The sequence below is a fragment of the Setaria viridis genome, chromosome 5 (assembly GCF_005286985.2).
Source record: "Setaria viridis chromosome 5, Setaria_viridis_v4.0, whole genome shotgun sequence".
Classification (NCBI taxonomy): Eukaryota; Viridiplantae; Streptophyta; class Magnoliopsida; order Poales; family Poaceae; genus Setaria; species Setaria viridis.
This window is the reverse complement of record NC_048267.2, coordinates 26800687-26816545: the sequence shown is the minus strand read 5'-3', so window position 1 is coordinate 26816545 and position 15859 is coordinate 26800687. Positions and strand designations below refer to the sequence as shown.

The following is a 15859-nucleotide window of genomic DNA, read 5'->3' as shown; positions in this document are numbered from 1 at the left end:
ATGAAGTTTAATCAGCTTTCATAAGTCACGTATGAGCCCCGGAAATGTCTATCAAGGCAAGTTTGCGGCTGTTTGATTCACAAACAGTAGATTGGCAGCGATGCCCAGACAGCTATTACCTAGCAGCATTTTCATCCAAACAAACCATTTCCATCCACATTTTGCATGCTGCGGCAACAGGAAACAAGTTAAAAGGATTAGCCTACGAACCCCTGAGTTAATTTTGAACTTTTTGCAACTACCAATTTTAAAATACTGTAATGTTTTCGGATATCCAATAACAACACAGCTCTATCTGGACACTCCAGATTTATAACAGTCAATACTCGCGGCAGGTGAGCCATTGACTGCCAGATTTGTGAGACTTCCATAAGCTATACAAATGATAGCACAAGGGAACTAGGGCGCTGTTCGGCTGGTGCATGACTGCTGCTGCTGCTGCCGCTGCCGCTGCCTGCTGGTGCGTGCTGCTGCAGCTGCTTGCTCTCTGCCGACTATTGTCAACTATCCTCGGGTGCAATATTGTTACAGTATTGACGATCAGTACTACTGTGGCTTCAAGGGCTGTCCTCACTCACTATCATCGCTATCGTAGTTCTGGCAAAGGGACTGGAGAACATTGGTTTGCATTGCAGGTTCACTCTTTTGATCTCCTACTGGTGCTTTGCCATTGTCTTGGACAGCTGTTGATTCAGTCTTCTGCCTCTTAGGATCTGCACCAGCAGACTTTGGTTTTACTATAAATTTGGGCATCCAGCTCTTGCTCCCTGCAATGCATGCCCAACGGTAAGTTAGCACATAAAAAATATCTCGCAAAGCTAGATGGGGCGAGCAAGAATGTCATTTGTTTTCAAAAATCAAAACTGTAACAAGGTAAGGAGAAAAACAATGCAGGTAAATTTGCCGTGAAATGCAAAATAAGCAAGTTTTACATTAACAATTTGGAATGATGGTTGTCATGGCCAAAACAAGTTGCCGAAGCACATAATATGACACTACAGGTTAGATATGTAAAATGGTAAGACGTGTCACAGTTCTCCAGAAAAAAAAATTTAGAATCCTGTACCAAAAGCTCTCATGTTAATCACAATTTGTCAGTAGAATGAATTAGTGAGGTGCAAGAGTGATTAATAGAAGTATCCCAGTTTCAATTCTCCATTCAATAAGAACACTGAACAAAAATCCTCAAATATGGGACTCTATGGGCTTCATGTAGACTGATTTAACTATATAGAAAATATTAACAATAAATCTGCCTAGTGCTTACCTTCTTTATTGACACCCTCCGATCCATTAGCTTTGCTTAGAACATCTGTTGGCTTTGTCACTGATTCAGAAGAACAATCGATCTGCAAAAAAATTATAATATTAGCCAACCAAGAAAACAAATTCAAGAGATTTCATACGAAAAATATATTAAAAAATACATTTATGGCAAGACACAAAAGTGATTGACATAATCTTGATAACTGAAGTGCATAATATTTTTCAATGAAGCATACACTGATAGGCTACTTCACAGCACCATCAATTAACCTGTATGCCAATGTTGGCTACAATTTGCATATTGTGCATTGCTCAACAACAAAATTTTACTCTTATCATTGTATCTCTTCAAAGGATCTCTCCGTTTTTAATTTTTAGCTCCAACAATTTCCTTATTAACCTAAAGGAAACCAGATATTCTAGAAACCCTACACAGGACAGTGTTTCGGGTTATAAATTTAACATGATTATCTGCTAGTATTTTTTAAAAAAAATATGTAAAGCTGCAAGAAGGGTGATACACGATTGATGATAACAAAAAATAAATAGCCACAAGGGAGTGATAAAATGACACTTTGGGTTACAAGTAATTAAGTATAAATTAATGGTACATAATATATATTTTCAGGAAATGCAATTACTCTAACTGATGAGTTGGGATACAGAACCACAAAACAGAATAGCAACGAAAACAAAAAAAAGGGAAAAACCAATAAATACCTTTCCTGTTCTACTCGATTGGCCTAGGACCAAATCGTCATTGTTGTCTTCGTCGTCATCTTCTATCCTCTTTACATAGAATCCGGAGTTCTACATTTAGCAATAGGATCACAAGTTAAAAGGCGATGTTATCATAGAAAACACTTAAAAAACTGTAGTTTCAAAAGATACCACCCTCTATGCACAAGTTATACGAGAAGGCATTAATGAGCATTGTGATAGAGAGAGAGAGGATTACTCGCAAAGTGATTGACTTGGTAAGTTCTTCATCTTCTTCGTCAAGCTCTGCAATTGCTTTTTCCTCCTGTCATTTCAACAAAGAATACCAATGTTAAGAAAGGGAATCACAAAGGAAAATGGCATTGACCATACCAAGTAACTCTAAATAACCAAAAAGAGAAATGTTCTATTTCAAACATTTAAAAAAACATGATAAAGCAAACAATGTTTCTAAGGTCTTACCTTCTCATGAGCTGAACGCTTCAAAATTTCAAGCATCTGGTCAACAGAGACACCAGCATGTCTAGACTGTAGACAGCACAAGAAAACAATATCAGCAATCATCAAATCTCATGAAATAAGCCCTCCAATACAACAGCTAGTGGCCTAGAACTAGATCCAACCTTCATGGAGCGCATCTCTTCTAAAGCAGCAAGTATGTCCATATCCTGCTTTGAATCCATTGCTCTATTCTCTAACGCTTTCATTGCATCACCCATCTCCTCAGCATCTCGCTTCCTCTTTTCTTTGTCTGCTGCCTGAACATAAGAATACGAATCACGGTGACCAAATTAAAGATCATACTGCTTGAAACATAGAAGTCGACCTTAGAATATGCCACAAAATCATTTACCTCATCCTGTTCACCCCAAGGTTCAAAATTTCGACTAGCCCCCGATTCCACTGTGTAGTCAGAATTCTGAGGATCTGTTTTGAAAGTGATCTCAGCAGAGCACTTAGTGCACTTGAAGTAAAACCTGAATATTTGTATTCCCAAGTACATCTGCGCCCAATTGAGAGGAACAACATTAGCTTGAGTTAGCATACGACCTGTAACCCAAATACACACTAGTTGATATGGACATGAAATTCTGCAGTTCCAAGACAACAGACAACCAAATAAAAGATTATGCCGGGCCATATAGTGAAGACCTTATGGTTATAAATTCAAAAGCACAAAGATTCCTATGTAGAGGCTATTATGCTTAGCTAAATGAAAGAAGCATGCGCTAAACACAAAGAAGAACTGCAGTCTATATGCAACATGACAGGTTAATGCCACGATAGTAGAATCTCCCGCTCTATGAAGGCATAGCACGTAAAACAGTAAACCTATCAACACTGCACAACCTAGAAAACAGGCAGTGCACTGTTAAAGATGGGGATTTACATAAAAATTATGACATAAACCGGCATGCGTAAACTCTTTGAACTACTGTAAAATTAAAACTAGAAGACAGAACAAGGAACTTGGAGACCAATGGGAGTTTGAAATGGATGCCAGCTTTTGATATTTCAGAATTCAGACTTCATGTAAGCATGTACATTGTGATGTCTGTGAATAGTACAAGCAGAAGGATCTATACTGTAGGGCTAGAGAATCTATTTTCTAACTTTTCTTGTAAGAGCATCTCCAAAAGTATCTCTATTCAGCTCTCTATCTCCATTTTTGGAGAATTTGAGAAAAATCCCCCCTCCAACGGCTTCTCCAAACCGGTCTCTAAAACTTCCGTTCTCCAAACTCGCTGGGTTCGCTCTCCACTTGTGGAGAGTCTCCCCGGCTCTCCAAAGCGCTGATTCTGCCTCTTCCCGTGCCGCGCCCTGCCTCTTCACGTGTGAGTGGTGTTCCCGCGTCAATCCCACACGTATACCTGGAGATTGCTGAGCTCCGCTCGTGGCACTCCGGCGATTTGCCGGGCAGTAGCAACCCCGTGTCCTCCGAGCCCAGGCGCCAACGCTGAGTCCGCCGGTCCCACGTCACCAGAGCACGCCGCCCCTGCGTCACCCCATCTCTACTCGAGCGTAGGGATGGCAACAGGTACATACCCATCGGGTAATGTCTCCCCGTACCCACACCCATGATAGGCAAAACACCCCACCACCCATACCCATCACCCAACTCAGGTCTTAAATTCCTCAACACCCACCACCCATCGGGTGAGGGTACCATACCCGCTTCAATATAATCGTAGCCAATATAACAAAACATGTAACTAATTGTGAAAGCAACATTAAATCATCATTTTATCAATAATTTTAGTCATACGATAGCAATAATTTCAGTACATCCTCTGTTCTGCTCGCTTGTACTGCTGAAGCAAGCAATGGTATGTAGAAGTAACACCGAATCACTCTAATAGTGCTAAGTCTGTAACCCAAGTATGTAGAGTACTAAATACCCTGTTGCTGTGTTCGAATCATCCATAGTACCAAAACCGAATTTCTTGTCATCAATTTCTCAATTACGCTAGTTTTTTAGGCAGCCATTTCGTATAGGTCCCAAGACAATACTAACAAAACATACAGTGGATCAACAACTACCACAATGACTTCATATTAAAAAAAATCATGTGGATATGCTGGGCGGCAAAACATTTGCTTACCAGACAGCATGAAACTACCGAGCCACAGAGGTCTATCACCCAAGGGTAACAAATATTAGCATTGCTGCCTGGTCCTAAGGTCGTAACAAATGGCGAGGGATCCAACAATCTGCGCCTAACGAGAGCACCAACAAGAGCACAGAGCGACTCCAATCAGCGACTGTGCCTGGTACTAGGTAAGTAAAAAAAAAAAACTAGGTCTGGGTGAGTTGCCTACCTCTCCGACGACATCCTCCTTTCTGGAGTTGAGCTTGGTGCCCTTGTAGATGTATGTCCCACAGGTGTCACATTGGATGCTCATGGGGAGCATCATGCGCACCTTGATCTGCTCGTTCTTGGGCCGCCGCCGCCGCGGGATCTTGGATGGGTCGAAGTCGTGCGGGTAGTATTTGTTTATCACCTTGCGCTCGCCCATCTCGCCGCGCCGGCGTGCGCGGAGCCGGAGGACAAGCTGGATCGCGCGAGGCGGCGGCGCGGCGCGCGAGATTGGTCGGTCGGGTGGTGCACGTCGAACTCGAATCACCCGACCGATCTCGTCCGCACCGGCACCGTATACCTGCGTACGTACAGCGTATCCGATTCCGTTTTTTAATACTACTCCGTTGCCCTGTATGTGTGTTGGATTCTAACTTGTCAGACATGTCGGGAGTACTGTAGAACGTATTCGTCCGACTCGTCAGGCAGCGAATCGCTTTGCTCGTTTCCCTGTATCTCGTGCAAGAGGACTAACATTTTTTCCTTTTCAAAATAAAAAATCCTATTTTAGATTTAACATTTTCTCTTTCCTTTTCTAGCTGGGTCCCATGTTTGTCGACGCTGCTGTCAGTGCCAGACCAAGGTTCACAACATCCTTTGCATAATTCCATGAGTCAGAGAGATTCTCTGCGCGCGACAAAGTCCACCCCAGTGCATTATTCGGTTACCTAACTTTGCTGCCCGCCATTGACAATCTCCAAAAGAACAGATAAGAAAACCAGACCATTCGTTGACCGTTCTAACGCTCTGCAACGAGCAATTGTTTACTAGTCTTTACGACATAAGCTTGCAACATCGCGACATCCATTAGCCGCTCAGCTCGACATTCTTAACCTTGTTCAGACGAAGCAGAGTTCTGAAGCTACCGGTGTCATTCTTTATAGATGCTTTATTTCAACCATGGTGTCTATGCTCCTTTTAAAAAGCGAAAAATAGACATTTTGTCGTGATCATTCGCATAAGAAAATCCTTGTTATAAAAAAAGCATTGGTTATAAAAAAAATTAGTTACTTTAGCCTGCTCGGTACAGCCCCTACGACTACAGCAGCCACAGCAACTGCACGTAGCCAGCAAAAGCTGTAGGCAATCGGACAAGCTGAAACGAGCAGGCCATTAGATGTCATAACATCCGAAAACACTGAACTTGTATTAATGGGTAAACTAACTATGCATGATACTTTAATCATGAGTGAGCAAAGTTCATACTCCTTCGCTTAAAAACAAGAGAATGCGTACACATTATATTCGCACATTCCAAGCATTTCAGTACCTCTCAATCAACACATGCCATGATCAATTTTTATATTCCCCACGGACATACAAGATTTCATTAGCCACAAGCATGAACACTCAAAAGTCACAAAATTAGGTAGCAACAAACCACCGGTGCCTAACTCAAACCTAGCAGATCCTATCCAAACCCAGACACAAGAAGCAAAAAGGCCTCCGCTTTGACTGCTTCAAGGTCCAACGTCCAAGTGCTCCTTTTCAGACAAGGACCAGTAGCCGTAGCCGCACAGTATTTCCTTTTTCTGCTCACCCCCTTTTGTTACGGCTACCTGCACGTACTCAGCCGCTGGGGCCCACGCCAGAGGCAGGCACGCGAATGCCGTGACTGCCACGCGGGCCCCTGCCTTTCTGGCCCCGCTTGTCGGTGGTGACGACGCCGATTGCGGCGCTGTCGTTTGGGACCTGTGAGAAATTTTTTTCCTGATAGCGCGGGGGACAAGACAAGGCCGCACAGCGGCGCGAGCGTGAACGGGCAGCGCGGGTACTTGTCCGACGGCCCACGGGAGCTCCTGCGTGGACGCGGTCGCATCCGTTGGATGCGAGTTGGACAGTGGATCTGAGGCCGTACCCATCATATGCGGAGGAGCTCGGTGTCAAGTTGCAGAAGGGACCTTGGCACCTCGATATATTTCGCTTTCCCATTCTGAGATTAAGCGAGATAAAAGCATGTACAAGGGTATGGGACAAGTTGCGGTGATGATTAATTGTTTTTATTTACATATACCTGAGACATTGGACATTATACTGTGAGGATTAATTACTTTTATTTATATATACCTAAGCATTGGACATTATGCAATGATGAATACTTTATGCTTTAATTTATTTTAACCTGAGGCCATAGGCATTATGCAATGATGAGTACTTTATGCATTAGGAGATGGCATAAGAGAATGTTCAGTTTGACTTGATTGAGGAGCTTGAGGCTGCCGAAGCTGCTACCCAGCCTATTGCTGGTGGCCAGGCCGCCGCTGGTGCTGGTGGCCAGGCTGCTGGTGGTGCTGGGCAGCAGTCTAGGGCTGCAATGAGGTGGACCAATGTGATGTCAGGATTTGTGCTACGCCGCATGTGACAGCTGATCTCCACTGGAGTGAGAACTGACAAAGGTTTCCAAAAGGTGCACTTGAACAAAGTGGCCAAGAATCTGCATGAGTTTTCAGGCAATGAGGTGACTAGCACCCAGGTTTACAACCATCTGCGCAAGTGGAAGTGGAGCAGAGATGGATTAGGGTGACCAAGCTTAGAAAACTTAGTGGTGCTTTGTAGGATGAGGATAACTTCATGATCACTTTGGAGGAGGAGCACTACAAGGGGGCATATCAAAGTGTGTTGGGCTGAACAAAGTTAATTAAATTCATGAATTTCATTACTTTATCTTCTTTTCTAATCTCACCGGGTATTCTAGGCTTCAGGGTCAAAATAGAACAACAAGCAACCTTCTAGAAAAGTAGATCGAGCACAAACTCTAGAAATATGTCTATGCTTGAATATGAACGAAATGAAAAACAACAAGCACAAGAGACATGAGAATTTATTTACCAGAGTTCAGCTCCACACTTGAACCTTACGTCTCCGTTGAGGAACCCACAAAGGGTGGGCTTTTCACACCTAAACCACTTTCCTCACTCTAGCGACCACAAAGATTGAGCTAGAGTCACTTACTCAATCATCGTGGGTAATATAAACTTCCCGTAGGCAGCCACAAGCTTGGATGCTCCACGGGCAAGAGCAACGCCTAGCCGGCTAGAAGCTTGAAGCTCCAAAAGTAACAATCATGAAATCACCGGCTTGACGAAGAACAAGGTGCTCAAGAGATGAAAAATCAGCTCACTAGCACTCTCTCTTGCCCTTCCCTTGAATCCCTCCTCAAATCCCCACCAAATCTCACCAACAAATCCAAAGGGGAGTAAACAAGGGGACTTGAATGCTTTTCTGAAGCTCAGCATGAAGTTAGGTCAAGAGAGTAACTGTGGGAGGGGGTGAGAGGGTATTTATACCCCTTCACCCTGAAACTAGCCGTTGGGACGTTAAGTTTCAGAAATTACGGAACTTTCGAACTATTCCGAAACATCTTCCAGAAAAACTCCGGAACTCTCAAGTTAGCACCATTCTAAATATACCCATGTAAAGTGCAGGTGCAAAGGTGTCTCTCATAGGTTGGTTAGGTCATCTTGAGCATCTTTTTCAACGTAAAGACCATGATTACGCATCATTCTTGATAGTGCGACATTCCTATACTCAAATTCAAATCGAAAATAAATTTAGTCTTCAAGGTATACCTTATACTCATTCATTTCCTTTTTTGAGGGTCATCCACAAGTGCTATATGTCCACCAATAATTTTAAACCTGCTCATGCACTTGAAAGTTCATTAGACACTTAAGCTTGTGTCATTAATTCACCAAAACCCACTTAGGAGGTTGAGATTGTCTTCACCGTGTGCTATGGATGAGGACCTTCTTAGCCAAGAACTACTACAATTAGAGGGTGATGGTCTAGTGCTGGTTGATCCAACTTTTGTGCAGTGGGGCAGCTCCTCTCCTAGTGGTTTATTTTGTGCAGTTACTGACCTGATGGTGCCTTCTCCTGGTGCAGCGAGGATGATAGCCTGGTGGTGGCTTCTTTTGTGCATAGCACCTCTTGACTTGTGCAGTTGATCTAATCATGCACTCACTTGTGCAGCTGATCTGATCATGCATTCTTTTGCATAGCTAACTTGCTCCTCTCATTTGCTAACTATTGCTTATAGTTAGTAATTGACTATACATGAAACTATAACTGCTTTTGTATAATCTATTGAACCTAGACTTGTAACTGAGGTGCATGAGACACTTTCATGGATCAACCTTGATGATAGATGTGATATCATGATGATCTGGTCATGCTACTATTAATTCTAAGTATGTGCCCATTACTCGTGATGTGTTTATCTTGTTATGCTAAAATGTGATATTCCTGTTCTGAGCATATGCCCATTACTAATGATTTGTTAGGTTAATTGAGTATATATTCTTTGCCATTCATGCTGTGATTTTTCTGAGCATATATATCATTTGCCAATGATGCTATATGTTACATTTTCTGAGCATATATGTCCTTTGCCGATGATGGTATATGTTCACCATTTGACATTGTTGTCAACCATGCTCCTTTTGCTTGCTGATTACATCTCAAATTGGTTTCATGTGTCCATTGCCAATGAACCTAGGCTGAACAAACTATAGTATTCTCAACTTCTTATTTGGTCAATGATACTGTGTTTTCTCTCTTTACTGTCCAGATATGTCATGGTATGTGGTAACTGTTGGCCGCCAAACTGGAGTTTTCTCCAGCTGGGAGGCTTGCCATGATCAAGTCAGCGGCTTCAGGGGAGTGTGCTAAAAAACATACAAGACAAAAGAAGAAGCCATGGCAGCATTTTATGGTAGAAAATTTGAAGCAAAAGAGGTACCTCCTACAGCTAAACCTAAGAGGAAGAAGGTTTCTTGAGATTTTAAAGATGTCACGTTGTTATTAGAAGCTGCAGTAATTTTAGTTCAAACTATAATAATTGTGTTTTTACTTTGGAAATGTATGTAATGTTAGACTTGTGACAAACTGTTATTTTACCTCATGGACATGCTGCTGGTAACATCACCCTATGCATTCAAGAGGTAACTGGAACATGATGCATTCAGGCAACCAAACAAACTCATCTTGCATCTCCAATTTGAATTCTGTATGCATTCATGCAACCAATCAATATCTCCCTGTGGCCTGGCTGGAATGGAGCAAGCAACCAAATATGAAGCATTTGCACCCGCAGGGCCTGGCTCCCTAGTGCGAGTCTAGCTTGCTAGGGAAGACAACCAATCAGACTCATAATGTTGTGTTCTTAAAAGTATATTGGGTAGATATCACACAAGGACACACCAACAGCTACATTTGAAAGGATGATGGGACATTTGTTATATCCTACGTGGCGTTGGATTCTTGGAACTTGAAGATGCTATACATTAGCACCTCCATATTTGGATAATATTGACACACTACATGATTTTCTCCTACCTCTCATATAAATGGCTCGTAGAAAAGCGTCATGAGAGGGGAAATGAAAAGAAAATCGTCCAAGAGCACTTATTCAGTGAATGAGGTGTGCCTCTTCAAATCTTTATACATCCTCAACTTTTACAGCGTATGGAATCCATAGTCTCTCCATTCTCTATTTCAGATCCTTGTACGCAAAATCTTGAACATGGCCTAAATGCCTTCGTTTGTGCATCACCATCTCTCGTGTAAGAGGTTCCTATTGGCGGTAAAAGAAGCATAACCCTGAGTATTCATCTTATGAAAACTCTTGGTGCCTTCCTCTAACTATTTTTTTGCAAAAATGGCACCATGGCACCGCCAGTCGATGCCAAATGATACATGCCATATTCGAAGTATACAAACACCCACCGGTAGCAGTCATTTCGCAGGGAAATACGGAGACTCTAGAGGGGTCCGTTCTGCAAAAACGCCAAAACGGCCGCTCTCTTCTGCGTCCTTCACGCAGGCAGTCTAGTCCCGTCCCGTTCAGTCCGTGCCAAATTCCCACGCCCCTGCCCGGCCTGCCCGAATCCTCCCCCTTTTCCCCTACCCGCTCCCCACTTCACACTCGCTTCCACTCCATTCCATCCCCGCCCCGCTCCGCTCGCCGCGCCGCGCAATGCCCGCCCACGCGCTCGCCGCCAGGGGCCGCGGGCGGCGGCTTCCCATTCCGCCGCGCTGACGAGAGGGCCTATCTCGGTGTGGGGGGACGCTGCGGCCTGCGGGTGTTTGCTTGGTTCTGGAGGAGGGGGAGTGAGGCGATGGGGAGGCAGCAGGAGGGGAAGCGGCGCGGGGAGAAGGACGGGAAGCGGAAGGGGACGGGGAAGGCTAAGGCTAAGGCGGCGGCGGTGGTGGTGGAGGACGCGGCGCCGGTGACCGGATGCTGGATCCGCTTCCCGCGCCTCCGCGGCTGCATGTCGTCGCGCGCCAAGGTCGACTCCTCCACCAGCGGCGGCGGCGGGGGTAAGGAAAATGCTCTTGTTTCCTCTCAGCTTCCCCGTGCTCGCTCGGTCGCTTAGGTCTCCTGCTTCGTTCCACTCTCGCAAGCTACCGCGGCATGCTTGCTTGCCTGCCTGTGTGCACGGTGGCGGCCACGGAATTCTGCACGAGCGATTCGGAGTTCCGAGAGAGATGGTGGACGCATGGCTTGTCTTGCCAATTTCTTTCTGGGTTGAGTTGATGTCGATGGGACCATGGGATTGCATGATTGGAATTGGATGTGTGTTGGTGAGCACTAATGTCTCTGGTGGGTGGTACAACTTAACCGTGTGACGCTGAGAGCTGGACAGAGTGGTTGGTGTCGGGTGGGTTGCCCGGATGATATGGTTCTGTTTTGCTTTTGCTACTTGGTAGATAAGATGATGTGATATGTGCTGCCTGCTGTGTGCTCTTGTCTATGAGCTGGTGTGCTGCCATTGATGGGCATGGGTCGATAGGCGTGAGGTGGGGCTCCTGCGAGAGTAGACCTTGTTGGTTGCTGAAAGCCGGGTTGATGTTGGTGGGAGCGCGCGGAATGCTTGAATTGGGTTAAATGTAACATCTGTCCTTTTTTGGTTCGTTTGTTCGTAGATGTGTACAATTGGTTGCATTTGCGGGCACTTGTTTGGCCGTAAATGTAATCAAATAGACAGGAGCCCTTTTCTGACAGGAGTGAACAATTTCCGTTACAGTTGAGCGCATTTGGAATGTGGACAAATGAATGCCTTTGACTGGAGTGACAAGTGAAACTCTCAAGGTGGATACCTTGGTCATGGATGGGAAACTTAAATTAGCAGGTGCTCTCATTGTTTCGTTAGGCCATAAGCTTAGTAGTTTGTACTGAGACACATCAAACAGTTTATGTTACACTAACTCAAATATCAGATGTAATGTAACAACATTAAATCATTCTTCAGCAAGCAATGTTGATAGCTATGCATATGGAATCCATCAAGTCCAAGCTGAGGACAGAAAACTTAAAACATGCCATGGTGTCCAATGCAAAAAATGGAATGCAGAATCTTACTCTTGAATTGTGCATGGGGTTAACTCATTCCAGACTTGCTTGTTTGTTGATGAAAAATGTGGGTGTTCATTTTGTTACTATTAACTATTTGTACTCCATTTGGACTTTGGGCCTGGTGATATGGATTCAGATCCTCAGGTTTATGAGTTGAAGTTTTTATTAGACAGTAAAAGTTTCCAGAGCAACCGTGCTCTTACTCATCATTGTCATGTTTAAATTATGTGAGGGGTTTATCACCTAATGGATACTATATCTACATGTGCAGAAAGCAAACCAGCGATTGATGGCTGCAAAGACTGCCAAGACCAATCAGTCCCACCAGCCTCTTGTTCCACAACAACCAGTAACACCGGAAGTATCTCACCTTCTTCCATAGTTGGAGAGGAGCTTAAACTAGCTTTCCAACTGCGTAGATTTACTTTTAATGAACTGAAGTGTGCCACGAGAAACTTCCGACCTGAGAGTCTTCTTGGTGAGGGAGGTTTTGGCTGTGTCTTTAAAGGGTGGATTGAGGAGAATGGAACTGCTCCTGTTAAGCCAGGCACTGGATTGACTGTTGCTGTCAAGACACTCAACCATGATGGGCTTCAGGGGCATAAAGAGTGGGTGGTATGTTTTGTCTTTCCTTGGTATACGGTGTTGAAGAAAACATCGTTCAGTTGTCTGTTAATGCATTATTAAGCAAATTATCATTGTCTGTTCACAGGCAGAAGTTGATTTTCTTGGAAACCTTCAGCATCCACACCTAGTGAAATTGGTCGGTTACTGCATTGAAGATGACCAGAGGTTGCTCGTATATGAATTTATGCCCCGTGGAAGTTTGGAGAATCATCTTTTTAGAAGTAAGTATCTTTTAATCTGACCTTTATTAGTTTTATGTACATATTTGCTCTGTTATCTATTTGTCCTTTCTATTGGTTAAGCCATGCTAAGTTGCTAACATTTCTGTTGTGTGGTGATATCAATTGTGCAATACTTTTAACATGTGGCACAAGCACTTTTGTTTTGGTTAACACTTGTGGCATGAGCACTTTGGTTTTGGTCAACATAAGTGGCACATGCACTTTAACTGACCAGTGGATTGTTTGTAATGAACTTTCCACACTATTTGTGAGTAATTTTATTGGCCAGTGGATTATATGTAATAGTCTTTTTGTAGCATGTACTAGCATTTGGATCTTGGTTGATATATAAGAATTCATGAGGAAGTGACTTAGGTGTGTTTATGTTGTTTCTCACCTTGTGCTTTGTTTTACACTTTAAACATCAATAAGGGCTGTAGGTGGTCTTACATGTTTCCCATTTTCCATTGTCTCTCAGAAATAGGTTAGGGTTCGACTTTCCACTAGTTCCCTCTTACGGATGAATTTTCGTTGGCTGCTATAGCTAAGAAGATATGTTTATGTGCACAAATTTGAGCAACGTTAAGCTGATTTGTTTTGTGATAATTCTGTCTTGAACCATCGTATACCCATTTAATAACATTTCTTTTGTGCAATTTTGTACTGAATAGAGTCGTTGCCTCTCCCATGGGCTATTAGAATGAAAATTGCTCTTGGTGCTGCCAAAGGCCTTGCTTTTCTTCATGAAGAAGCCGAAAGACCAGTAATATATCGGGATTTCAAAACATCCAATATTCTTTTAGATGCGGTAAGCAATTATATTGAAATGTTGGCTAATAAATATTCGCTCATACAATTGCATTTGCCTATTTCTTAAACATGCTCTTTCAGGACTATAACGCGAAACTCTCTGATTTTGGACTTGCTAAAGATGGTCCTGAGGGTGATAAGACTCATGTATCAACTAGAGTCATGGGAACCTATGGATATGCTGCACCTGAATATGTAATGACAGGTGCGTTGATCAATTGTAATATTGCTTAATCTATCTTCAAAGTTGCAGTAACTTTTTCATGTGGTATCTGTTGTTTTGTAAAACATGTCAGCCAACTATATATTTTGTCAAAATAATGTGCTAAACTGCTGTAAACTTAAATGCATTCTATTCCATAGGTCTGAACTTGTGTGTGTGACACATGGACATGTGTGCACTGAAGTTGTGTGTGTGACACACAACACAGACATGGACATGTGCGCACGCGCGCGCACACACATAGCTTCAGTAAAAACCTGAACACATGCACATGTGCTTTCGTATGTGCGTGTGTGCAGGGTAGACTGAAGATGTGTATTGCACAGACAGGCAAGCATGGTAGACTGAAGTTGTGGCAAGCATGGTAGACTGAAGTTGTGTATGGCACACAAAGGCAAGCATGAGTGTGCATGTGTGCGTGGCAGGCTGAAGTTGTGTCTGTGTGTGTCTGCATGTGTTGCAAGCTTGAATGCGTTCTAATACACTGAAGTTATGTGTGCGACACACTAAAATTTTGTGTGTGACACATGCACATATGTTTGCGCTAGACTGAAGTTGTTCCTTTTTATTTTTAGCTGCTAGTTAGGCTAGATTCTATTGTTTAGGCGCCTATAAATTTTCTTTGTATTTCCTACTGCTTATAAGTTTGTTTCTCGTCCAGGTCATCTGACATCAAAGAGTGACGTATATAGCTTTGGTGTGGTGCTACTAGAGATGATGACCGGTAGAAGGTCAATGGACAAGAACAGACCAAATGGGGAACATAACCTAGTTGAATGGGCGCGGCCCTATCTCGGGGAACGACGCCGATTTTACAAGCTTGTAGATCCCCATTTGGATGGGAACTTCTCGATAAAAGGCGCTCAGAAGACGGCTCAGCTGGCCCACGCCTGCCTCAGCCGTGACCCCAAGGCCAGGCCTCTGATGAGCCAAGTGGTGGAGGTCCTGAAGCCTCTCCAGAACCTCAAGGACATGGCCAGCTCTTCCTACTTCTTCCAGTCCATGCAACATGAGCGGCGCACAGCCCTTGCCAGCCCACAAGGCAGTCAAAGCATGAAGGCGCAGAGCACCTTTGCACGGAACGGGCAGCAGCCACTAAGAAGCCTCTCATATGGTCCGCATGCTTCCCCGTACCGCCAGTCCCCAAGGCCTGATGGCAAGAGGCAGTGAAACTCATGGTGCTTATCTTGCCACCATGATCGATTTCAAGACCTGCGTTCCATCCAGAACTGGAAGATTGATGGGACCTGCCGTGCTGTACCATCCATGGCATCTCAGCTCCCTAAGCTGTGGATAAAGCAGCGACGACGATTGGTTGTGTGAAAAGTTTTTCTTGTTATTGCCTAGATTTTAGCTGTCCTATGTTTACAAAAACTCTTGATACCTTGACCCGGAAGGTGGGATTAAACAGGGTTTTGGTCGTCTCTCAAACAATGATCAGGCAGCAGATGCTTAGCTCTCTGATCTGTTTATTCAAACTGTCGGTCGCTTTGTAATTAGTTGCCATGTGGAGAAAAAGGTAAAAAGGAGGCAACGGATGAAAGATCATCGGCGGCGGAGTCGGTCGTCGCCATCATATTTCCATAATGCGTGCTTGATGGCAGCAGCTCATCTGCTCATGCTCGGCTAAGGCACATGCATGTGCCATTGATGGGGGTGACAGAGCTCGCTTTCAGGTGCTGGTACACATTTGCCGGATCGTAAATTCGTAATCGTGCACGGTTATGGCTTCCATTACCTGTGACATTTACAGTTCGTTTGGTTGATGCTGTGGTGA

General features: G+C 43.9%; 2 protein-coding genes across 2 annotated transcripts; one reads left to right on the top strand and one right to left on the bottom strand.

Annotated features, from left to right (window-relative positions):
• Positions 1-213: 213 nt before the first annotated feature.
• Positions 214-5352, bottom strand: LOC117856756 (uncharacterized). Its single transcript, XM_034739141.2, has 8 exons — positions 4807-5352; positions 2840-2989; positions 2610-2744; positions 2449-2514; positions 2225-2290; positions 1987-2076; positions 1268-1349; positions 214-767 (listed from the first exon to the last, which is right to left on the bottom strand). The coding sequence occupies exons 1-8, from the start codon at positions 5002-5004 to the stop codon at positions 571-573; spliced, it is 984 nt and encodes a 327-aa protein (XP_034595032.1). The 5' UTR covers positions 5005-5352; the 3' UTR covers positions 214-570.
• Positions 5353-10736: 5384 nt separating this feature from the next.
• Positions 10737-15581, top strand: LOC117856755 (serine/threonine-protein kinase PBL34). Its single transcript, XM_034739139.2, has 6 exons — positions 10737-11165; positions 12473-12816; positions 12914-13049; positions 13721-13857; positions 13941-14064; positions 14744-15581. Exons 1-6 carry the CDS (start codon positions 10964-10966, stop codon positions 15250-15252), a joined length of 1452 nt encoding a protein of 483 aa, XP_034595030.1. The 5' UTR covers positions 10737-10963; the 3' UTR covers positions 15253-15581.
• The last annotated feature ends 278 nt before the right edge of the window (positions 15582-15859 follow it).

Excerpts from the sequence above, each read along its gene's own strand:
- LOC117856756 (XM_034739141.2), bottom strand. The coding sequence starts at position 5,004 with ATGGGCGAGCGCAAGGTGATAAACAAATACTACCCGCACGACTTCGAC. Across the intron at positions 2,990-4,806 it reads AGGAGGATGTCGTCGGAGAG|ATGTACTTGGGAATACAAAT; the intron begins GTAGGCAACTCA and ends AATTGGGCGCAG. Across the intron at positions 2,515-2,609 it reads AAGAGATGCGCTCCATGAAG|TCTAGACATGCTGGTGTCTC; the intron begins GTTGGATCTAGT and ends TGCTGTCTACAG.
- LOC117856755 (XM_034739139.2), top strand. The coding sequence starts at position 10,964 with ATGGGGAGGCAGCAGGAGGGGAAGCGGCGCGGGGAGAAGGACGGGAAG. Across the intron at positions 12,817-12,913 it reads AGGGGCATAAAGAGTGGGTG|GCAGAAGTTGATTTTCTTGG; the intron begins GTATGTTTTGTC and ends GTCTGTTCACAG. Across the intron at positions 13,050-13,720 it reads GGAGAATCATCTTTTTAGAA|AGTCGTTGCCTCTCCCATGG; the intron begins GTAAGTATCTTT and ends TGTACTGAATAG.